The sequence below is a fragment of the Sparus aurata genome, chromosome 16, assembly GCF_900880675.1.
Source record: "Sparus aurata chromosome 16, fSpaAur1.1, whole genome shotgun sequence".
Taxonomy (NCBI): domain Eukaryota; kingdom Metazoa; phylum Chordata; class Actinopteri; order Spariformes; family Sparidae; genus Sparus; species Sparus aurata.
In genome coordinates this window covers 2,778,032-2,803,097 of record NC_044202.1, presented here as the reverse complement: position 1 = coordinate 2,803,097, position 25,066 = coordinate 2,778,032, and the positions used below count along the sequence as shown (strand labels likewise).

The 25,066-nt window shown below is 43.6% G+C and overlaps 1 protein-coding gene across 1 annotated transcript in view; it reads left to right on the top strand.

Annotated features, from left to right (window-relative positions):
* LOC115566387 (potassium voltage-gated channel subfamily H member 5-like) overlaps positions 1-25,066 on the top strand; it is a 126,163-nt gene that overhangs the window by 39,309 nt on the left and 61,788 nt on the right. Inside the window, exons 7-8 of the mRNA XM_030392229.1 lie at positions 1,222-1,379; positions 2,866-3,137. Coding sequence (XP_030248089.1) covers positions 1,222-1,379; positions 2,866-3,137 — 430 coding nt within the window. The remainder of the gene's footprint in view (positions 1-1,221; positions 1,380-2,865; positions 3,138-25,066) is intronic.

The following is a 25,066-nucleotide window of genomic DNA, read 5'->3' as shown; positions in this document are numbered from 1 at the left end:
TGAAGTTGTTTTGTGGTTGATTTGGGTCAACGGTGGAGCTTTGTTCGCCCCAGGTGTAAACAGAACTTACCAGCACCACATTATATATATTATAGTGTTCAACAAGTGGTACGTTGCGCACCTAAAGTGCAAAGAAATGGGCTCCAGGGTTCATCTGTCTTTGTGTGCATGAGTGTGTAAAGTTCCCTGCAACCATGGTTCTGCTTTTAGACGGACCTTTTCTCTTTCAGCACTGATGTGTTTGTTATGAGACCAACACGAACAGTAACACTACTGAAAAGGGTTGCAAGGCTATTTATTTACTTCATCCCATTCATACGCAGTGACACGTAAAGTAAGTTTAAAAAAACATCCAGCGTGTTGTTGACGCTCCGGGCCGTCCTGCTCACTGTACTCTTCTGGTTCTGTGACTGTCATGACTGAGCCACAGCACCATTATCAGTAACAGCGTCTGTATTAAACTCAGACTCAACTGAATTGGCTGTATTAGAGATATAACCTGTTTGTACATCGTTGTGTTTCAGGCATCACATTGCTCGTTCATGCTACCAAATGTTTTCCTTTCAAAAAACTGTAATTGCGGATTATGAAAACAATTTAACCGTGTTTGTTTTCTGTTTTTGCAGAGACCTTGTCTGGTTTCCTCTGGGGTCCAGAGCTGCATATCACTAACCAAATGTCATTTAGATGTAATTTTGATGGATGTCGAAGTGTGGCTTCGCATGCAATGATGTCAGCTCCAGTTTTACTCCAATATGCTCCCCGATAATAAGGAATGTACTCACTGACAGGAAAGAACAGCAATATGAATCTGGGCACACTGCTCTATGATGCCTACAGTCATTAAACCTCTCTGTTGACAAAGCTTTGCATGTGTTATTATCTCTAAGTGTGTTACTGCAAATACAACAAGGTGATGTGATGAGTCTCCAAATTACTTTTGGTTTAGTGGTTTAGGGAAACGTTTGAGTCTGGACTGTAAATATAATTTGATTTGACGTGGAAGGTGTAATTGGTAATGAGAAAAGGATCTTTGTTTGTTTTCTCATTATGCTCAAATGAATATTTGATGGACAGCTTGCTAAACTGCTTCTCTTAACAGTGACAAGACACAAATTTATGTTCTGGGGTTTGTGGATATGTGTAAATGTAGACTGGGAAACTATTCTGCAGAAAACTTTTACCTGTAATAACAGATTTCTCCCTCTTTCCTCCCCTCAGGGCATCAGCAGCCTGTTCAGCTCCCTGAAGGTGGTCCGCCTGCTGCGTCTGGGCCGGGTGGCCAGGAAACTGGACCACTACCTGGAGTACGGGGCTGCTGTTCTGGTCCTGCTGGTCTGCGTGTTCGGACTGGTGGCTCACTGGCTGGCTTGCATCTGGTAAACTTTTTCTAAAGTCTCATTTTCCTCACAGTTTAGTGCCATTCAAAAGCTCCTGCTGGCTGCTGGGACTTTTTCCTAATCTGTTATGTATGCTAAACATTGCTCCTGCCCTCCCCACACTGTACGTTACAAACCATCTGCTGCTGTTCTGCTTCCTACAAGCATTGTTTAGTTTCCTCACAGTCATCAGTTATATTCTAATTTATTTACGCCCGAGGGCAAACAGTCGCTGCTTTCCCGGAACATGGTGTCCCTTTTCAAATCAGTCCTTAAGATATACACAACAGCAACATCTTGAAACAATCCTGCTTGATGTACCTCACATAAATTGCCAGACACAACACCTTCATGTTAAACCTCCAAAGCTGCTTTTGTGTCTTTGTTTATTTGTTCCGGCAGCCATTAGCTCTGCCTGAAGGCGAAACTAGTCTTCCTGTGGTTCTCATTTAAAAAAACATATATTAAAGATAGAAGTCAAAACAACAGGAGTCATAAGACTGACGTGTTGGGTATCCTGTATGTGCATGTATGAATAAAAACTAGCTGTAGTATCTTACAAATGTGATATTCAAAGGTGTTTCCTTATTTGCTCTTTAAGTTGATTTTTAATTTAGTAAAAAATGGAATTCTCAACAATTATCAGTGTTTGCCTCGGTGAAAACCAGCCTTCTGTTGGATGACTTGGTGTCATTTGTTTCTAAATTTTATTTTAAATAGCTGTACGAGTCTTGGATTGTAAAACATGTTGAAAGCAGAAGCGTGGGGATCATCCTGTCTCCAGTTTCAATAATATCTAGCTCCTTGTTTAAGATGGCGGTAAGATCAGCAGGTGTTGTTGCTCATACATATAATGAAGTATCATCGGCGTACGGTGTTAATTCAGCATTTTCTTTAGTTCGATCAGTGAATCATTGGTAAAAAAAAGGTAACACATCAGCGGGCCAAGGCCGCTCCCTTGAGGAACTCCGCATTCCATGAACTTTCTATCTGAATAGCTCCTTTTATAAAAGCCTCTGTGATCTATTTACCAGATATCTTACCATCCAGGCTGCAGTATTAACATTTCATATGGACATGAAAGTGAAAAGTGCATAAAGTAAGTTACCCTAATAACTGAATATGAGCCTCGACAGACCAAAGTGAATCCCTGAATGTTGCTTATGGTCCTCCGTCTGCTCTTACATGAATGACTAATGGTTTTAATAACCATATTTAAGGGTTACTTAAGTGGCCTGTCATATATTCTAAAAAGCATGTGAGGCATACATTTTGAGATGTCAAGTGCCCTGAGTATATGCTAAGGGATGCATACATAAATAAAGTATTAAGTCCATTTTAAATGTTTTAATGTTTTTCCTCGAGTCAGTGAAATAACTAAAAGCAGATTTTATCACTAGTCGGGGAACCTTAATATACATCTTAGAGCTGAAGTCTGTTTTTCCTGGATTTTCTTCCACGATAACTTTGATTTTGTCTTCAACAGGTACAGCATCGGAGACTACGAAGTCATAGATGAGGCCACCAACACGATCAAGATGGACAGCTGGCTCTACCAGCTGGCTAACAACATCGGATCACCGTACCGCTACAACGCCAGTGGTTCTGGCCAATGGGAGGGCGGCCCTGGCAAGGACTCTCTCTATATCACCTCTCTGTATTTCACCATGACCAGCCTGACGACCATCGGCTTTGGCAACATCGCCCCCACGACCGACGGGGAGAAGATCTTCTCCGTGGCCATGATGATGGTGGGATGTAAGTAGCTGCTTTTTATGTTTACTATGCTGTGGGGACAGTTTGCAGGGAGTCACTTGGTATCTGTTGTGGTTTTGGTCCTTTTTGAAGAGTGAAATGGTGCAGGACAGTGTTTGAATGAGATTGAAGAGGCTTAGGATCTTGAGATTGCACCCTTTTCCTTTCTTGGTGATGTTCTGGGTCCTAGCAACGATGGAAGTGGTATTACAATGAAGTTCTGGTTCTACTGAGGTTCAATGCGGTCTTGGTTTGTCCTGAATACACAGCTGAGTGCTCAACTGCATATGTTTTAATAGCCAAGTACTTAATGACACATAAATAACAATTTATACAGCTCCACCGCTGGTTTGTACCAAATAAGTGTGAGCATTTCATCCTCTTAGTCCAAATTTGTGCAGAAGTTTTCATGATACTCATCACCACTGTCTTCTCTGTGGGGTAAACACTAAGATTTATCCTTTATCTTGTGTGTTTTATTTCATGGAGTGGGTGGGCTGCTTACAGATAGATCCGTTTCAATGTGTTACCCCCTTTTTCAAAGATAAAAACAGAGAAAATCAATATTTGGAGGTCCTTGTTGATGTTGTGTCTGGCCGCCACACATAAATCAATTTATGGGAAACACTGCAGTAGATATTTAATTCAGCAGATATCACTTTCCGGCCTTGTTGTGTGTTATCGAAGTTCCACTGAGGGAGCTGCTCTCGCTGAGAGTGCTGGTTGTGATGTTTTCAGGATGTATTGGCGTTTGGAGCGTTGTGATGACGGTGATGTGGGCCGGTCAGTTTGAAATCTGGTGACTTCGTGTCTCTTCATCTTGCGCCATCGTCGGACCTGAATTTGTACTTTGTACACGTACTAAACTCACATTTGTTTTGTTATATATCAGGGTTCTAAGAATAGCAAAGTAATCATCAGTATGTTTTGTTCTATTCAGCACTTGTGGGTTTAATGAACAATGAAGCCACTCGGGGGCCGCAGGCAGGGTTTCATTTAATCATCTTGGGTTGTAGTCAATGTTGTTGAACGGTTGTGGCCAAATGTTTATTTTCCAATTTTTATAAGCCGTTTCCAATCACAGCTGCCATCCTGCCGACTATCACCCCCGCTTTGCTGTTCTGTTACGTAATATTAACCACTGCTGAAAGACCCTTTGTTAGGACACCCTGATAGTCATGTTCCCATTAGTTTCCAGATGTGAAACCACGGTGTCCTTTTATTGAGAATATTCCAGTCGAATTAATGGAGGTTTTGAGCTGGAGAAGTTGAATTCATATATTGCTTCAGTGTTTAGAGGCTGCACACAGATCTGCACAGCAGGCGACACCACGATGATGATGAAAGCATCAGAGACCTGAACAGAATAACAGAAGAGAGCATGTGACACACATGATTAATGACAAACTCGCCTCCCTGCGGTTAATCTGACGAATCATCTGACGAAATGAGGGAGCGATAAGACATTAGTGGTTAACAGTGAGAGGGTTTAAATACATCGTGTGTGTTAGCGTTTTTTATGCGTACAGGATGTGGAATGTGGAGAAAAGGCGTGTTAGTGTCTCGTATCTGCAGAGAGTTTCTGATTTTCTCTCTTTGTTGCTGCTCGGGACGCTTTACCAACCCAACATGTGTCTATTTGACGTCCTGGGAATGAGACTCAACAATCAACTGTCTTTGTGGTGCGTTCAGGAGCAGCTGGGACAAATCCAACTGCTTCTACCTTTAACTTTAATAGTCTTTGAATAACATTAATATGTCATTAGCTATGCACAGAAATGGCAGTTGGTAGAAATGTCCTTCAGAGGTATACGTGTTATTTAAGTACATTTCAGAGCCTGTACTTTATTACTTTTAAACTTGAGTACAGAAGTTGGATCAGTTTTTCTACTGGAGAAGAGGATGTGTCGACTTTTTGCCACCTCTGGAGGAACATAACAAAACCTCAGCAGTGCACAGAGGCATGAAAATGATTTTCTGGCTGGAAGCGAGCTTCTTTTTCTGAGCAGGTCGGATTGAATTTCTTTTCTTTAGATTTTTTTGTTTGACGTCATCGCGATCATGACGCTCGTTTAGATCTGAAGTTAAAGTGGGAATCAGTGGCGCTGATGTGTTTGATGATTTCAGATGATGGGATGTTAAGCAGCTTCCAGAGGGAAAAGACATCGATTGATACTTACGTCCTTGTACAGTTTTATATCTTGCGGGGTTTAACACTCTTTAAGGATTAAAACCCTTCAGTCTGTTTTGGGAGATTTTGTTTTTTCTAAAGTGGCAGATTTATTACAAAAGCCTTTCTTTCTGCTTTTCTTGTTGTCTCTGCTGGCCCAATGCAGCTTCTCTAACAATGTCTACATCCTGGAGGAAAAGTTACTTTCAGGGCATCAATTATTGAACTGTATGCACAGTCGGCAAAACTCGGAGCACAGATTCTTACATGAGTACTTTTTTAATACAAGAGCCCCCCTGAAGGCTTTGACGGAGGAATAATAAACAGAAAAGTTGTGTTTATCTGTGGGTATTGAGGTTAAACGGATATGCAGCTGCAGGGACCTTTTATTGAACTGCAGACCAACAGACATTTTGTCAAACGTGGAAATGTATACTCCGAAAATGTCATTTTTAAGTCACATTTTATGCAATTCTCTGCTTAAACCTTTATAGACTGTATGGAGGTTATATAGTACATATTCTATACTGACTGGCTGTTCAGCATCTCAGCCATATGTGCACCGGGAGTCTTGTACCTGTCTTGTATCTTGCAGTTGTATAACCTGCTGACAGATTGTTTCTCAGTTGTGTTTTTTTTTTCCTCCGGAAACTTCCTGCCTTCAGGCCAACACGGTTTTACATTATTCAACACATTGCGTATGCTCGAACAGTCACGAGGAATGTTTGTTTCTATCTCATCATGCAAATCAGTTGTACACATGTGAGCCTGCTGATATGGAACCGCTTTGGATTTGTTGTCTTCTGTTCAATAAACATGGAAACGATTCCTCGAAAGCACCATGGGAACGGGAAGAGTGTTTATGTTTCTATCCAACGTTTATTTTCAGATTGGTGCCGTGTATCTAAGGAGGGCGTCTATCGGTGGCTCATGGGTAAAGGGAAGATATTCCCTCAGATATTCAAAGATACGATGTGTTTTAAGTTTTTTTTTACATTTTCGAGAGACATGTATATTTTGGTCTATTCGCTGCTCCTGAGATGTAACAGCAGCAGCCCAGTATCTGCAGGAATTATGCTTATATTGAACAATGAGGAACTCACAATACAGGTCCAATGCCAGCGTTGGTTGTCAGTCCAGGCTGCAGGTCGGGCTGCTGGACGGACTTCAACCACGTCTTGTTCTCATCAGACAACAGATATTGTTAAAACTGATTAACTGGGCTCACTGTATTCTTATGGCTGCAGCTCAGGTGGAAATCTGCTAAAATCCTTCCTGAAATCTGTTGTGTGAAGTGTTTAATTTTCACGAGGCAGATTTTAAACACAGCGTGTCTTTTCATGTTCGTTCCTCTTTGTAACCCATAATCTGAAATGTCACCAGATGTCTGCTTTCAAAATATTGGATGCATTTTTCTTTTCTTTTCATCACTCGCTGCCTCTCTCTGCCACAATTCAATGCCAAATTACTTCACCTGTAACCTTCTTGTCTTCTGAGGGCTCTACAAAGAACCACATTGTATTCTACAGATTTAAACATTTGAATGTTTGTGTGTGAGGATCTTTTAAAACACACACTTTGAACAATCCTCAAAGAACCCTTTCCAAAAAGGGTTCTTTGGTTGCTTTCACACAGCTTTCCTCTCATTGGTTGGACACTGAAAGGTTATCTGGACATGGAGCCTCACGACAGCTCGGGGAGAGCGCTGAGATCACACTTTGATTCATTCACCAGCTGCTTGGCTTGGCTTCCTAGCTGACTAGTGTCCAGTCATGTTCTTGCATGTGATTGTTTCTAAGGGTGAAATAAGGTCTAGGTTGAAACTGTATGGATGTTAATTGTAGCAGCAGGGCGTGAAATGTAGTGTCTCTGCAGAGCTCGACATCTTCACTGTCTCTATTGGAAATCAACAACTCACAAGGGCAAAGAACAGTTCTGCTGCTGATCATGTGTGGAGAGCCCAGGGTGTGATGCTTCGACCCGAACGGTCTGGAAAAGCATTACTTTATCCGATAAGCCCATGCAGCCGCTACTGGTAGCCTCACAAAGAGCCGAGGTGCAGAGCGAGGGCTCAGTGAGTGTGAAATCTATCTTTGTTGGTTGAAGCACGTCGCTACAACATCCACTACAATCCGACGCGACTGTAGCTGCTGGAATCTATAATATCATCTCCATGCTCCCACGAAGAAGACGTATAAACTTACCAACAACTTGTGAGTCCAGTAACAGAGGGAACGTAGCCAGTGCTTATTTTTAAAAGTGTTTTCATATCCCGCTGTAAAGTGTTTGGCAGGAAACTCCAGCGTTCCTCATGTTGCACAAACCTGAAAGCCAATTTTCACTTTGCCAGACCTCCAGAGGATCCTGCCTGTGGAAAGTGTTATGATGATTTTGCCACTTATTTTCAATATCAGTCACTTCGTGCGAGCAGTCATTTTAAAATTGCCAAGTCTCATGTTGTCTGTTTTTCTATGTTCTTGTCCCGGTCCGATCCGTGTCTGCCCTGGAGTTTAGTATCGGGGCCAAGCCGGCGTGTCCCTGGGCTGTTCTCCATATTGTTTGTTCCTGGCAGCTGGACATAAATGGCCTCAGCTCGGCGGTAAACAATACAGAGGCCCGTAGTGTCACTTCTGTCTGGCAGCGGCTGATAGTCTTCTTGGTGTGGCAGACCTTCACACGGGCTGTGTGGGCTGCCTCCTGATCTCAGCTACTGACAGCTGATAGTGGGACACGCAGATAGCAGGTCCATTCATTTTGGTGTCTAGACATCTTTGGATATTATCCTGCATTACTGGATACATTTTCAGTTTTACAATATTTAATTATAGAGCTGCTGTAGAGAGAAAATAATGTGGTGCTGCTCAAGAGTCACTTTTTAAGAAGGGTTTCTAAGGGAGAAATATTACAGCTGAGTTAACGGTTGATGAATAATTCACTGGTGCTCTCAAGATCTGTTATAAGTCATTATTTAGCAACAAATCTTGGGATGCCAGGTCTGGTGTTTATCCTCCTGTACAGCGGCATGATACTTTGTCTTCATTGCACCGTAAGTTTTCAGGAGGACTGTCCGCTGTGATAAATATTCATGAATAACTTGATACTATTAATGACTTCTGAAGTTTGCTCCGTTTGCACCTGTAATCACACCCAACAGTGATGTCACAGCATACAGACCCACCCTGGAATACACTTCTGCATCACTACGATAAGACATGAGGTTAAGTGACTGGAGGTTTTTAAAAGCTTCTTGCGTCTCCAGAGGGAACTGATAAGTAAGAGAGGAAAGTCTGATAAGTTGCTTTAAGTGACGTCGGTGCCAGTTCGGACTGAAGACTACAAGTTTGAAGAAAAGAAATGGGATCGTGAAACCATAGCTAGTGGCTCAAAGCTCGATTAGCAAGGCATAGCATAACACACCTTAATTTCCACTCAACTGTCAACAATCAAGCTGCATTATGGGTAAAGTAGGTGCCAGGTTTTGACAGGGGAAGGAAAGAAGAAAATCCTAGAATTATAAATTAGGTTTTCTGTGTAGCTTTTAGAAAGAAGCGCAGTGCCATCAGCTGAAGACTCGACAGCAAACTGAAGATTTCTTCCCTTCTAATGAGCAAAAGTCTCCAATAATCAATATAAGTTGATTGATAAAGGCTTCTTACAATAATTCTTCAAGTTTGTAAATGTAAACGATAAGTTGATTTTGGTCCAGAGGCCAAAGATTCATGAAGAGACGAGTTGAAACCGATGCGAGTACGTCTTCCTAGTGAATGCGCTCTGTTCTAACTGCTGGCGCTAGATGCCTTTTTAATAGCTAGGTATAATTTGTATCCTCTGTGAAACACTGATTGGCTGTATGATATAATTATATATTAAAACAGCCACTGGCGGACTTGTCGAGTTTGTCACAGGTGACACCATCAGCCGACTTGAGGCGAGCTGAGACGAGCCGGTTCACACCGCTGCAACTTTTCCTTTTCAAAACTGTTTGTTTCATTGTCTGACGTTGATTTTAGATGTAAAGCTTGAGTGAACTGACCAAATCAGTCCTACCGAGACCTCATTTCCATCAAAGATATCCTTATTAAACATTCACGTTCACAGAAATAGAATAAAGATGAAATGTTTGTTTGGTGAGACGTCAAATATGTGCGAATATTATCTTGAGACAAACGGAGTCGGAGATACCAAAGATGCAGTCCGGGGTCAAATGCTGCACGTCAGGTCGGCTGTCTGTTTAAACTTTCCTCCCACCCCCTCGTCTTTTAATTCAAATGTTAATCTCTTTTGACAAATGCTCTTGGTTGGCGACAGGAGGCCGAGTGCAACACAGATGTCTCGTCTGGAGGGAAAATGGCAGACAGCTCAGCCCTGGTGAGCCCTTATTGGCCCTCTGGTTGATTGCGGCGAAGCGTTGACAAGCCAAGTTTGGAGGCGACGAGTCTGGCATCGTTATGTAGCTGGACGAGTTAATCAGTTGACGCTGAGTTGAGACCACCACAGAGTATACCCTCATGACACAGATATACATTTTTATACGTTGAAGGAATCTGATTAATATCCAGTCCTGGAGCGACTTCCCTGTAAACCTTCCTGCCATCGGTTTCCTCAGCCCGGCTCATTCTGACACGTCTCCATCTGTGCAGCTTCATTGGAGCTGGATGATGGCAGCCAGGCATCATCAACCTGCGCTGACAGCCCACAGCGCTGCTTTCGTTTTAGTTCATTTAAGCAACCGCATTCACAGAGACGTGTCTTCAGGCATGAGGGCAGATATTCAATGTCGATCACCATTTCAAGAAGAAAATAGAGGTTTCCCTGCATCTGTTTTTATTTCCTCTCTCCGCTGACAGACTTCTGTTTTGAGAATGCCTGCTGACCGTTCGGTACCAATCAGCAGGAAACAGACAACTATGTGATGTGACAATGCCTACATTAATACAGTGTCACAGTGTCCTGTAAAGGTACAAAGACTGAGTGGTATGTTTGTGGAAGATTTTCCAGACTTGAGTGAGAGTTTTCATCCATCTTGAAAGAAGAATCACGGCTAATTTCAAGGACATAACTCTTGTTTTTATGTACTACATGTGTTTTTAACTTTTGTTTTCTGGAAGACTGATAGAAAACAAATACACCTGGATAATTTAGAAATACTTTCACTGTAGACTTTTGTTTTATCCAGTAGGTGGTCATAAAACATATATATGTGGTCATGTCTTCTCTACTGGTTACTGGTTTCTGTCTATTTCTTATTAATTTCTTTGTTTGGTTTTAAGTTGAGGCTGATTTGTTGGAGACTTTTGCATTGTAGTAAAATTTGTGTTTTAGTGATTTTGATTTATGAAAACAATGCTAACAATCCTCAGTCAGATAAAAGATCCATCCTCTTTCTGAATTTTTAAATTTAAGTACTATAGAGGTGTTGTAAGATTCTCAAATTTCCTGCTTTAACAAACCAAAACCAAAAAAAGTCATGTGATTTTAGTTTGGCAAAGATTTGTGTTCTTTTGCCGTACTTCTTTGTTGGAGAATGTAACACAGGAGTAGTAGGTTGTGCTAAGGAGAGGCAAGTTGTGAATCTATGTATTGTAAAGCCACAGTTAATTCAGGAAGCTTGTTTCAAAGGTGGAGAGCAGAGAAACTAAAAGCCGCACCACCCTGCCCGGTTCTGATCCAGAGAAAAGGATCAAAACTGATGTATGTTTTCACCTCTTGACTCTTCCTGTGCTCTGTTCATGATAGATATCCAACTGATTCCTATCTGATCACATGTCCCTCTGTCCCTCTGTCCTTCTGCCTTCATCCGTCCTCCAGTCTGTCCGTCTGTCTGCATCTCATATAATCGACCCGGCCCGAACCAGAGTACTGTGTGCATGCCGACATCTGAACGACTCGTCCTTCTATAACTGCGCAGAGGCCGATCTGTGCGACTCCTCCTCAGCTGTCACACCCTGTTTATCACAAGACTGTTCAGGATTAATGGACCACTTAACTGTATCTGCAGCCATCAGCAGGGACCTCAGAGGCTTTTCTGAACCGGTGCACACCCCAGTGTTAGAGGGCACGCCATCACGTTCAGACGGAACACACATATATATCTGAACTCACATAAACATACGCTTAAATCGTAATGGTGCCCCGTGCGAGGCAGTGCAACACACACATCACTGCACATTCAGTGAACGTATAGGCCCATGAAACTTTAAACAGCACCATTAAAGAGCGATTAGCATAATCGCCCATAATAATTTCCATATCATTTCATTATATGTAATTACATAATCTCATTAGCATTGCAGAGGGATGTATTTATAGGTTTCATACCCTCAGCTCACATGATCACGTCCCACACGGGATCATTAAACACCTTTTAATAAGAAATATGTTTACGGTTTCCCCTCGTACAGAAGAGAAACAGCCTCCATCTGTGCCGATAACACTTTACACTCTTTAACACATGAATAAATATCATATCTGACTAACACTGCTCTCTTACTCTTGTGAGTTCCATAGTTTGCCAAGTTATGTCTTGGTTCTGGGTTTCGGTTCAGTTGATTCCCTGTTTTATGTTGAAAGTTTATCCTCATGGGTCGTGTTTTACGTTTAACTTCCTGTCCTTGTCTGTTTTTCCGTCTTATTTCTGTCCTTTTTTCTGATGAACTGTCGCATGTCATCAAAGAAGGACCCAGTGCTGAACATTTTACTCCTAAGTCATCTGTAGCAACATTAGAATATTTTCCCGGGAATTCCACTGGATGCATTTGCGTTGCGTAACGGCTGTGGGTACGGTTTTGCGCCGTCATCCGACAGCTGGAATTGCGAGACCGAGGAGTTCCTGCTATACTTAAAGAATCAGGTGCGACCTCAGTGATATGTTTATGGTTTAAACACAACAACAAAAGTGTTTCTACCCGAAGGATTAGAGGAAGTGCTTGGATTTGTCTCTTTTTTGGAGATTTTTGTACTGCCGAGTGTTTTATTCTGAAAATTAACCGGATGTTATGTTGTTGTTTTGGTGTGAGACTTCCTGTTTGCTCCGTGCTGAATTCGGCTGAATTGCTGCGTCATGCTCCGGCATCAGGACTTTAGGGGTAACTAACTACATCCATCCAATTCAGACTGAACTCCAGATTTCTAGATTACAGTTTAGTTTATTCATATTCCGTCTTTATTAAACTTAGAATACATATTACTATGAAACAAAGTAAAGCTGTCATTGAAAGATAAAAAAAGCTTAAGAAGATTTTTATGAAAAACTTCCCTCATGTCATCTTGGCAGCCACGTATTCATCATCTATTCAGTGGAGTCTGAGTCTCCTAAGTTTAAAGAACTTTTCAACCCAAGGACGAGCATGCCATCTTCCTCGTTATCAAATATTCAACTGACAAAATCCTCATTCAAAAATGATGACATGTCGTCAGAGACGTCTATTAAGCAGTTTGATCACAGAGGACATGAAAGACTGTTTTGACGCTTTGTCTCCAGTAACATGCATTTAAGGTATAACAGTGATTCCAGAGCGCAGGCGGTGATTACAGCCTGAAAAAGATTGTGTACGCCTTTTTTAAGACCTTTCTATTAAACGGAAACTTGTCTGTTTTGATTCCTATAATCTTCCTGCTCCGACTGACACTGCCATGTTCTGCATTCTTGTTCTTGACACCAGCTGAAAAGGTTACACAAAGCACAGCTCAGAGTCTAGCATCTTAAAATTTCTCCAGAGTAGATTCAGTAATCCTCACTGTGAACTTTGGTAGCTTGATTTAATTGGCTGAGACAGATGATTCTTTTTTCCTTCCTGAACTGCAGGACCTTGTTTTTATTTTATTTTATCTGTCGAGGTGAAAATCAAGTCATCAGCGGTATCGGTAGGGAGAAAACGAATCATCAGCCCCTGCTGTTCAACCATCACCCTGCCAGTGTTTTTCATTATACAGAACAGAAAGATGTGAAAGTAATCTAACAGGAAACCTGGACTTTTATAGGTGAGGCAGGTTAAAACCTCAAAGCGATGGGAAAGAGCCCGTGTTCTGATCCCGGCTGCAGGTAAAGCTCCGCAGAGCTGACGTCAGTGTTAACCAGTGGTTTAATCTAGTGTCAAGTCTCTGAGTTATTCATTAATGAAACCAGAGAAAAGTTTAAATGCAATCACCTTCCTGCAAAATCTCCCCAAGGGTAACTTTTTATCCGTCTTAAGAACGTTAAGCCTTGACAGTCGGAGCACCTTTATCAGGCCGAGTTAATCAGACTGTCCATTTAATAAAGAAGATGATTTTGTAGCTGGACTCTTGCAACAGGATGCCGGATTGACTGCAGGTGAAGTGATGATTTCACCCTGATGGTGAATCTTTCAACCCCATTCGCCAATGAAATGTTGGTAATGTACGTCAGGAAACAATAATATGCTTTTTGTTGCAACTTTTTGTGTTTTCAATGTTCAAAATGTTCTGGTTGATTAGGGTTTGGAGGAGAACTTGTTTTGGCTTTAAATACCTGGTTGGAAAATGTCCCAATGATTTGTCAAAAATATCTGGTTTTGTCAGATATTTTTTGGCTGGAAATGTTCCAATGTTGATGAAATATATTTGGTTTTGTTGGCACATATATCTAATAATATATCCAGTTCTGTTTTGGCTTAAAATACCTGGTTCTGTCGTCACCATCTCAGCTTTTTTATTCTGGCAGCTTGGCTGAATCTGTGAGACTCGATACAGATGAAATGACTTGGTTAGATGAGTATTTTTTTGCAGAGAGAAGAGGAAAGTGAGGTGAGGCGGTTGGAGAAGGAAGGGGGGATGGAGGGTATCACGAAAAAAAGCGAGGTTCACTTGACAGCCTCCAGCTCGCAGGGAATTATGGGTATTACCTGGGCTCAAAATGCTTCGGCGGTGCCAGTGATGCGCGCAGCCGGGCGGAAGGAAGGATGCGGCCGACTTGGCCCGGGGAACCTGGCTTGATGGCTGCGTATCCTAAGCAGAAGAGACTTACCAGACTCAGCAGGAGAGGAGAATAAAAGGGGGGTTGGGTGAGATGAAAGGAAAGAAGGAAGCGAGCGGGGAAGGAAAGAACAGAGGAAAGTTCTCCTCTCCGACGCTCTCGCCCTTGGCGAAGTATTTATCCGACTTAAAACCCCGCCTGATGCTAAAAGCGCTCCAGCGAGGACTCTCACACAATCCCAAGACGAGTTCGGGTTTCACTGAGTGGATTGGAAGTCCTCCTGACCCGACACCCCCACCCATCCACCCAATCCCACTTTATCCAATGCTGCGCAGAGGCCCGAGGGGGAGGGAGGGTTGATGAAAATGATGCCGGGAGATGAGGGAGGAAGGGGATAAGATGAGGGAGCTGGAGGGAATGAGGAGTAGGCGAGAACATAAAGGGAAGGACAATAGAGCGGGGGTGTTAGAGGAGGCAGGAAAAGAAGGGAAGGGAGGAAAAAGGATGGGGAGACGGAGAGGGAGAAGGAAGCAGCCCGGGGTGTCGGTCTCCCCTCTGGCTTCTCAGCTCAGATGTCCTGATTAGTTTGGAAAGCAAGAGCTGCAGAGAAAGTGAGAAACAAATAAAACCAAAAACCATCGGATGGTGAAGGAGTGGAGAGAGAGAGAGGGAGGGAGAGAGGAGAGAGAGGGAAAGAGAGAGGGGGTGAGCTGTATATTGTGTTTTGCGATCCTGTGGGAGGCTGTGCTGTGTGTGGCCTCTCGCTCCGACAGCAGCAACAGAGCCGATTAGTCCACTAATCCACAACGAGCCATCTTTCTCTTTTTGTTACTTCTTCCTCCCTCTCCCATCCCGTCCTCCTCTCCCTCATTATCTCCTCTCACTGTTCCCCCCGCCCTCTTTTCCTCATCATTCCCCTCATTATATCTGCCCGGCCTCTCTCTCCAGTTCAGGAGACAGTCTGACGCTCTGAACTCAGATCTTTGACTTCCTCACCTCCTCCAAGAGGTCAAGTTTGCTGTCCTGTTTGTGAGCAGAATAAACTAAGCAAGAATTCATACATTCATAGATTTGTCTCCCTTAATATTTTAATTAATCTTTGGTTATTTTTGCATCCCGATCTCCAGAATAAACGTTAGCTAAGTGCGTTTCTGCAAAACCACAAATAAGTTATAACTAAATGTTTCTTTATGTTGCAGCTTTACGTTTGTTTAGGTTGAATTTTCTTTTTCGCTCTCGTCACAAGGCCGTACTCACGCTCTGGTCAGGTTCATACACAAAAAACACTTGTTTAGGGTTTGGAGATGAGCATAGTTTGGCTTAAAATACCTTGTTTTGGTCGCCATGATCACAGAATGAGACGATCAAACATCCTGTGAAAAACGGCCTGTTTTGGTTGCTACTACACGGGAACAAATGTCTGAATGTCTCCTGAAAATCACCCAGTTCTGGCACAAGAAAATACTTTTTTTAGGTATTTATTCTTTACTTGAATATTTCCCTTTTTCTGCTACTTTTCTCATTTTCTTCTCAATATCATCCTTTTTACTTTACAACTTCTTCTCGTTGCTTTGCAGATTACCTGCTGCATAAAAGCCAACATAGCACATATTTAATGTGTATTTAATTTGTTTATTCAAATACAAAGTAATTAGCTGATTCTGATCAGAAAAATGTTTAATATCTGATTTGCTAACTGGTTGACCCATTGAATTATGATTATCTACAAAATATATGTACATTTTTTTACATTTAATTTGATGCATAAGACCAGAAGAAGTTCTATATGTATGGGTGACTTCCTCAAACAAAACAAAGTCTGACTGTTGTTGCTTGTTATGACGTGAAAGTTTAGTTCTCCTGGTTTTTCTTTCCAGTTTCCAACTTTTTCGTCCGCTCTGTTCGAGTCTCTTTTGGAAAACTTTCTTTAAAAATGTTCTGATCACGTTTGGAGTTTTCCTGCTGTACCCTGCTTTATATTCATGCAGCTCCTCACATTTTACCCCAGGGAGCCGCGACTACAGTCTTCAGTAGTTGGACACTCGGCAGCTCCTCTGGGTTTTTAACACAGCTGCCTGCCTCGCTTACGGACGGCTCAGCTCCACCTTCAGGGGATTGTTTGTGAACTTAATCCACCCACATGTTCCCGGCTCGTCCGAGGATTAGTTGCAGTGACCTTCTGTTACCACTTGTGCATTTTTTTCCCCCTCCAACTTTGTCAGTCTCCTTCGTGCTTTGATACTGTAAGAGCGTGATTGGTTGTGAGTCTCCTGACCGCGTACATTCATCGCTCCGTCCTCTGGAGGTTGCATTACCATTCACCGCCTCACGGTCTTATTCTCCTTAATCACAATGCCGTCCTCCACTCAGCAGCTTCAGAAAGTCAGGGCGTTCCTCGTAACAGAATGCTAAACATGGCGGAGCGGGCACAGTGGGCACCTTGGCGCTCTGAATAATAAATGCACGGGGAGGAGGATAGTTTTCTTGCTTTCCTTGCACTGTTTCACCACAAGGTCCTGGAGCGAAGTGGCTCTCCAGACGTGGATCTCGTCACTGAGCAGAAAGCAAACAGCCCTCAGATGTTTTGGATATTAATTAATCTGGATTTCTGTCCTGCTACATGTGCAGCTGACGTGGAGGAGTCGGTAGTTTGCCTCGAGGAAAACAAAGCAAATCTAACCTGCCTAATGATGCGTGTGATTTGTCATGAAGGCTAAACGCACCGACAAGCCAGCAGACTGCAGTTGTGTCTGTATTTATACACACTGAGGAGACTCACTGTGTATGTTTGAAGGCTTCATCCACAGAATCAGTCTCTTGGTGCCTTGGTGTCTCAGGTGTTTGGCTTTTTCAAACCTGCAAAACCACAGACGTTGATATTTCTGACCAAACAAGTTAAAGACATCTCTTCCCTGTCGTGTTTGAGGAGGTCGAGGAGAGCTGAGACCTTTAATAAAGATATAGCCTCTGATTTAGGATGCTGATGAACCTGTTACCACAAAGGAAAATGCATTTATATCCTCCCCTTCTCTTTAGTATGAGTCAAACTTCAACAACCATCAATCCAACACGTCTAATAAAGCACCTCGATGGTCTTTTCATCAGATTCTCACTGGCTGCTAAACATCTTTCAAACTCCACGACCTCCGTTTTTACAGCAGACTGTCTGTGATAAAACTGTTATTTCAAAGTGGAAGAAGCTCAGATACTGAAGTTATGTCGCACTAAAGTAATTGTCTCAGACTTTACAGAGCTCCTCCAGAGCCTTAAAAGACTATTTTATGAAAAGACAGCTATTTTCACAGGCTCAATAGTGCTCAACGTGGCGATTATTTTACTTTGACATGAAAAGACCACTAACAACCTGCGGTAAGCCTTCTGTCGGGCATGGTTGACTTTAGTGGAGAGAAAAGTGGGTTTGTGGGGACGTTAAGCGTCCAGCTGAGGATGAAACGTGTCGTTATTACAGCTTCATGTTTGTGTTGTAAGCTTCAGACAACATCTGGGATCCTTTTGTTTCTCTAAAAAAGACATTTCCCGGAAGAACTGACCGACTCGACTGTTAATTGACCTCACAGCTTTCTCTCACCCTGACATGCTGATCCGACCGCGGCAGGAAATTAACTTACGCCCGCCGGCCTCGCATCGCAGCGTGCTGTTACTCTTTTACCTGTCGAATACTGAGATTCTCAGACCAGAGGAAACATATCAGCTATCAGCCGGATGGACAGATAGACGTCGGCTCGCTCTCCTCGGGCTGTCAGGAGAGTCTATTCTTAAGACATTTAACGGCGGCGAGGAGGGAAGCCTCCGTCCTCTTTCACCCCGACCTGCCCTCGCTTAACTCGTTGACATGGCAACGTGCTTTGAGTGGATATCGCCAGAGTGAAAACTCCTATTTTTAGGGGAGTTTTTTCATTATGTTTGTCAGAAGCGAACGTACTGCTTCAGTGGAGAGACGTCTGAACCTGGTGGCCCGATGACGCACTTTCAGAACAGTGTCGATGGAGTTGCATCAGAATGAGGCGTGTTTTTCTGTGGCTGAAAAGAAACTTTTCTGCAGAGACAAGTGACGGATGAAGGGGAAGAAATCTGAATAAATGAGTGTATTATTAATTCTCTGCTCATGTAATAGTCATGCTCTGTGATATTTATGGGGATGCTGAGCAGGAGCAGCTGAACTTGGTTTAGAAAACGCAAGAAAGTTATCATCAGTCGGCAGGAATGCACCGTTTGCAGGGATGTGACTGTGTTTTGTGTTTGCATTGTGTCCTGATGGATGACGGTGAGCAGTGCAGCGGCCTTTTGTGATGTAATGAACTCAGCCTTGGAGGGCAGATCTGTTGCAGATCAATACAAAGATATATTAGGTGATCCTCTTCATCTTCTTCATTATAGTGCTGCAACTAACCATTATTTTCATTATTGATTTGGTCTCAAAAATGTCAATAAAGTGGAAAAACTGCTCATTAAAGTTCCCCGGAGCACAAAGAGACGTCTTCAGATTGTTTCCTTCATCCAACAAACAGTCAGAAGACTCAAAGATTCTTCATTTGCTGTCATATGTGGAATGGAAAAGCAGCTGATTGCACATTTAAAAACTCAAAAAATGACTCATGCAGCTCTACCTGTGGCGGGAGTCGTCTCTGACAGAACGCCAAAGCCCCCATTCATAAAATATTAAGTTCTTAAACTGATCTGGATCTTACTCAGTGGGAAACACACTGAGGATTTTGACATCTGTGGCTGTTCGAGCTGCAGAAATCACAAGCTAGTATATCAAACATGCATTCATCGGACAGCTCACCCCTGGTTCTTTAGAGAAGTTGGAAAACTCAGCACAACATCAGACTAATTTTTAAAGGTTCACAAGTTGTCATCAGTTGCTGATGAAACGGTGCCGTACTGCAGCACTACGTGGAGACGAGGGTGAAGAATAAACTCCCACGTTTGCTTTTTCACACCAAAAGACAGAATATCTTTTGTAACAGGGTGCTGATGCTGAACCTGGTTCGGAGCCTCGTGGTGGATTAACGCCTCGCTCAGACTCGACTCTGTTGTTGTTTCCCTTCACTTTGTCACTCACTGCGTGTTTTTGTCTGCGTGCTCGTTTGTGTGTCTGCTGTGTTTCTTTTATTCCAGATTAGTGCACAGCAGGTGTCTGTATATAGATTAGTGTGTGTGTGTGTGTGTGTGTGTGAATATTGGAGCGCACTCATCGGCACGTGTTTGAGTGCAGACTTAAAGAAAACACTAAAAACATGAGCGGCGATGAATTTCACAACATTACACTCGGCCATAAATAATTAATATCGGCTTCATCTATTTCGTATCATTTGTGCGCGCTGTGTAACTCACCCGGGGGTTCGGCTGTGTAGTGATTCACACATCATTTCCATAATTATCGCCAGTTGTAATCGTCCTCGCGGTGAATCTCTTCCCCGCTCATCCATTTATGAACCCAATCTCCAGCGGTTCCCACAGTGAAAAGCCTCTAAAGGAGGCAATCACTCCTATTTTTATTATAATTTTTTAATTTCTTCTCTCGTAATTTATGCCGGAGCCGAACGTGTGGAGCCCGCAGTCAGACGGGTAGCGTGGGGATAATTGAATCAAGCAGGTGCCAGGCTTGATGGATCGGTCCTCCTCAGCTATAATTGCTGACAGTGGGGGAAAATTGGGCCGAGCTGCGATTACCGCGAGTTCTGGGATCACGTGAGCTTTGATCGTCGCTGAGAAGCCACTTCGTGAATGGTGCCCTCAGATGTTTGATCCCCTGACACGGAGTCGGCTCACTGGTGTCAGCTCGACCTCAGATCGTCGCCGAGCCGCAGAACCCGACTGGCTGAGCCGAAGTCAGACGAAACCAGGAGCTGGAAGGTCAATCAATGTCTGCTGCAGGTGTCATCTGATGCTCACAGCCTGTACAGGGCAGGCGGACCATCAAGGTCTAATCAGAGAGCAGCGACTCTTTACAGTCTGTTAGCACGAGACAGCAGGTCTGTTTTTTAAAGGTGCATCCTGCAGTTTATTTGACCCTGTGAACTCTCAGATTCCTGAGTTCTGAATATCTGAGATCTCTGCGCACACACAGTCAGCCATCGTGCTCCTTTAATGCAACGTTTCTGACCCGTGACCTCCATCAGGATTCACAGTAACACGTGACATTAACGTGTACAATCGCGATAAGAAGGAAAAAGAAATCCAAAGAACGAGAGATAAAGAATAAAATTAAAACTAGAGAGCTTGTGAATGTGACATCTCAGGGACACGGTGCAGGAATTTCTTCACATTCGGCACAAAGGTCGTTTTGATTTGGGTGTTGCAGCAATCTCCTGAAATATACATATAAAAGTGTTTTTGCATACACGTAAATCCCTTCCCTCCCTCCCTCCCTCCCTCCCTCCCTCGTCCTCCCATGCCATGGCAGCACCCCTGAATAACCCGACCCGGCGTCTCCCACGGACCGCTCAAGCATGATTAATGGAGAAAGGTGTTCATGACGCCAGGAGCTCATTCTTTCTCTGCTCTGCTGCATGTGACCGCATCTCCAGAGTGCAGGATTTAGCTTTATTAATTCATGCAGGAGACAGCTCAAGTAATACGATGTCATGAAGTCCTGCTCTCGTTTAATCCGTCCACCGTCCCCGCCTGCCTCTTCTCCTCACCGCCTCCTCTGCTGCCAGATTTTTCGACCTAAACTGTGATCATATTTCACGTTCAGTCGGACACTGAATCTGTGACACTAATCGTGAAACTGCGCTGATTGTAGAGATCTTCTGTGTTGTTGTGTCGACCGTGTGTGTGTGTGAAGCGTTCACGATTATACATTTGTAGTTTCTCTGCAGCAACATCCATATTTGAAGGACTGTCGTCGATCACAAGCTCGTTGCTGGTATTGCTCGTCAGGTGATTGTCGTTGCAACATATCCGACTCGAGCTACTCATCCTAGTTCTGAGGATGGGGCTACAATTAACTATCTGCCCTCAGGAAAAGACGTTTTTATGCTTTAAGATCGATGGATGCAGCTTTGATCCCGGCTTGTAACTAAAGACGACTGGGTCTTAGCAGTCAGAACCCCCAGACTGTGGATCTCTTTGCCTTTTGAAATCTGACAGGCTGCAGCGTTAGCATCTTTTACGTCTTTTCTTAAAGGGAAAGTTCGGGTTATTTGATATGAATCTGTATGGCATCCCTTGTCAGCAGTGTCATGCATCAACACTGACTTACCCCCGACAGTGTCCTGTGCGGCGAGTTCTTGCCCGGTTTTGGTGCTGATGAAAGTAGTCCGGCTAGTTGTCTGGGGTCATGAAAATAAAGCCTTTTTCTTCTCAAAACAAATGTGTTCAAAAGAGTGATTCATTTGCATCACAAAACCGCGAAAAAGTCAGACCTCATAATCGCTTGGTGCTATTTTCTCTCGATTAAATCACTGCGCGCTGCTGTCAGCCTGTTTCACTGTGTTTACTGCTCAGAAAGTTAACAACATGTCTGACTACGACACCGACGATCATGAAGACTTCGACTTTAGCACAGAGCCAAGGGGGTATCTTTATGAACCTGAATACACTGATGCCGAAATTATCACTAGCTAGCTCTCACGTTAGCTCTCTCACGTCGCTGTGGTCATTGGTCCGAGCACGTAAAACACTGCCAAACAACTGAAAAAAGTGTTGGATTCGTGCACGGCTGTCAGCTGGCAGCAGCGCGCGGTGATACGAATCGAGAGAAAATGGCGCCAAGCGATTATGAGGTCTGACTTTTTCGTGGACAACGGTTTTGTGATGCAAATGAATCACTCTTTTGAACACATTTGTTTTGAGATGAAAAAGGCTTTATTTTCATGACCCCAGACAACTTGCCGGACTACTTTTGTCAGCACCAAAACCGGGCAAGAACTTGGCGCACAGGACAATGTCGGGGGAAAGTCAGTGTTGATGCATGACACTGCTGACGGGGATGCCATACAGATTCATATCAAAAAACCCGAACTTTCCCTTTAAAACCGTCTCTTATAGGACGGCATGTGTGAATTCTTAAATGCCGCCTCTTGATTAGTTCATGAAGGCAGCAACCACGAGGCGTTGATACGCAGCATTTTAGTTTTTTGTTAAACATGAGTGGGTCTTGATTCCCTTTAAAGTGGGTTTGAAAAAACGACAGACGCAGACGGGACGCGGAACACATCCCTGATCTCATTTCAACACCTGAGCTGATGAAAGCAAAACAAACCTCACTATAGCTATAAACCACAGAGGCGAAGGAGGAAATATTTGTTTTTTAAAATTGGATGAACTGACCCTTTAAACCCTTTGCTGCGCGCTGACCTCTGCTCCGCTCCTCATTTTATTTATCTATATCTGAACGCGACCTCCTGACCCGGCGCACGCCGCCGTACGACAGCATCGCTTTCCCCGCATATCGACCGGCGCGCTGCAGTCAACATGAGTCCAGCGGCGAGCTCAATCAGCTGAGAGGTTAAGTTGTCCCCAGCTCTGCATCTCTGGTCCCTCCTCGCATCAACCATCCCGATGTTTACCAGGCACAAGTGGTTCAATATCAGCGGTCCTCCATGACTTCATTACTCCTGCTGAGGCCGGCCCCCGGTCCACAGGGAGCGCCGCTCAGCCCCCGATGGCCTTGTTACCGCCGGCTCTGGCTGGTCCCATTTGTGAAACCGCAACACTCCGTCTTCTCGACTTCAAAACACCAGATGGAAAACAGAGACAGGAATCCACTGGCTCCTTCTGTTTGTGTTCACGCTGAGTGAAACAGTAGAATAATAAAAAGGATAATCCCTTCTTTTTTCCAAGTTTGTGCCAATAATCAAGTCCACCCCCGCTCGCTCGCTCGCTCGTTCTCTCGCTCGCTCGTTCATTATTCCTGGCTCGTCTGCAAACATGTCGCCAGGAATCAGTTTGCATTCGCGCCTTCAGAAAAGCCTGTCGCTGTCATTCATCATCAGCGTATCCCCCCGACGTTCAGAAAGAAAATTCAAATCAGTTTCTGTATATTTTAATTTCATTTTGTGTCCGGGATGAGTTTTCGTATCAGCTCTGTGAGAGATACAAAGTTATCTGCTCGCTGGAATTAAAAGCTCCCGAGAGAAGCCGACGGTATCGACGGCATTTTGTCTCAAACAAATCACCTGAGGAGGACGTGATTGGTTCATGTCACACGGGAGCTTTTTTTTATTCCAGAGCGTAGATATGTCTGTATTTTTCACGGCATTGATCTTTGTATGCAACACTTGAGCTTCATGATGTCGGGATGGATGTTCACTTAAATGCTGCCAATTATAAGACCTTACTTAGTTTTAATTGAACAGTTTTGGCTGGAGGTGAGATGGTGACTTTGCATTCTGGTGTATAATAAGCAGCATTCAGCGAAGTCACCCTGCAAACGCTCTGGACCGTCCCCAACTTCTTATTCTAATCAAGATTTATGAGTGTGATTAAAAGACGGAGGGAGGCGATTCGTCTCTGAGCTCCGAGCAGATGTTCAGAGTGTCGCTGATGTCTCTGTACACAGTTTTCACACGTTCACAGCGTGAAACATCAAGTAAGGATTTCAGTTTTTGGGAAACTTTTTCTCCTCAATGCTGCAACATTTATGTGACAAGCAGGAACTTGGCGTGTCCTTTTCTTCTGTCTCTGCTTTCTGCGTCTGTCGTGAGATTGAAGACAAACGGACACAAGAAAGGATTTCTGTCATGGAGAGCAAGTTTTTCTTGACTCAAACTCACAAAATCGAGCTTTTTTATAAGAGAGTCTGGGGACTTTCTGGGGAACTTTGCTGTATTTGTAAAATTAAACATGTTCTTCTTCAGTAAATTTAGTATAAATGGTGAAATCAGTTGAAACATTGTGTTCAAACGGCTGCTAAATGCAGACAGGCTGGTACAACGATGCTGCAACAAAATGACACTTTTAACAACGAAACAAACAACTTCATGTTTTGTATTTAATGTCGAATTTACAAGAAAGCAACAATGCACCCGTTTCACAAGTTTCTCCTCATGCAACAGCTCTTATAATTGCACGATTTATTGTAGACGGCCCTCGTTGGCGTCCTGTGCTCCACCGTAACGCGGTCACTTACCGGTGTTTGGCGTCAACCCATCAGCCGCAGCCCGACCCACTCCCTCCAAAACTCATTATCATCTCTGCACGGTGATAAGTAGTCCATTAAGATGACCTAATGAGAAGAAAACAATGAGATGTTGGAGAAAACGGTGCTAAACGAACCGCATTTACTGAGCGAGGGTCATAATTACAGAAAGATGGAGGAGGGCCGGGCTGTGACTAACACCGGGATGCCTCTGCACAGTTTTAGTCAATATTTATTTAGAGACAATCAGCCTCAGTGTTTTACTCACCCAGAGAGCGCCTGATGCACAATTACTGCTTGTCAAAACAGATTTATACAGTAGCTTTTTTTGTTGTTGTTGGCGTCTGATGCGGCTGACTGGCTCTCTCGGTGTTTGGCTGGTGGACGGCGGGGTCCTGTCACCGTGTAATGTGTTGTGATGCAGCCTGGACGCTGGCTCGGCTCACTGAGCAGCAAATGGACCGGGCTCAATGGCTCGTGATGGAGGTGGCTACTCCAAAGAGCCCCCCCGCCCCCGCCTCCCGCTGCTGCTTTGTTTTCACTTTGTGATGCTATTTTTGGTTTGTTTGAGTCACGGAGGTGCGTTCAGGGGTTCATCTACAGAGGCCGGACACAGAAGGAGACTCCGTCCACTGAAAGGAAACTAATTAGAAGACTTAAAGGGATATTCCGGTGTAAGTTGAATCCATGGTCTAAATCACCATGAAACTGTGTTAGAC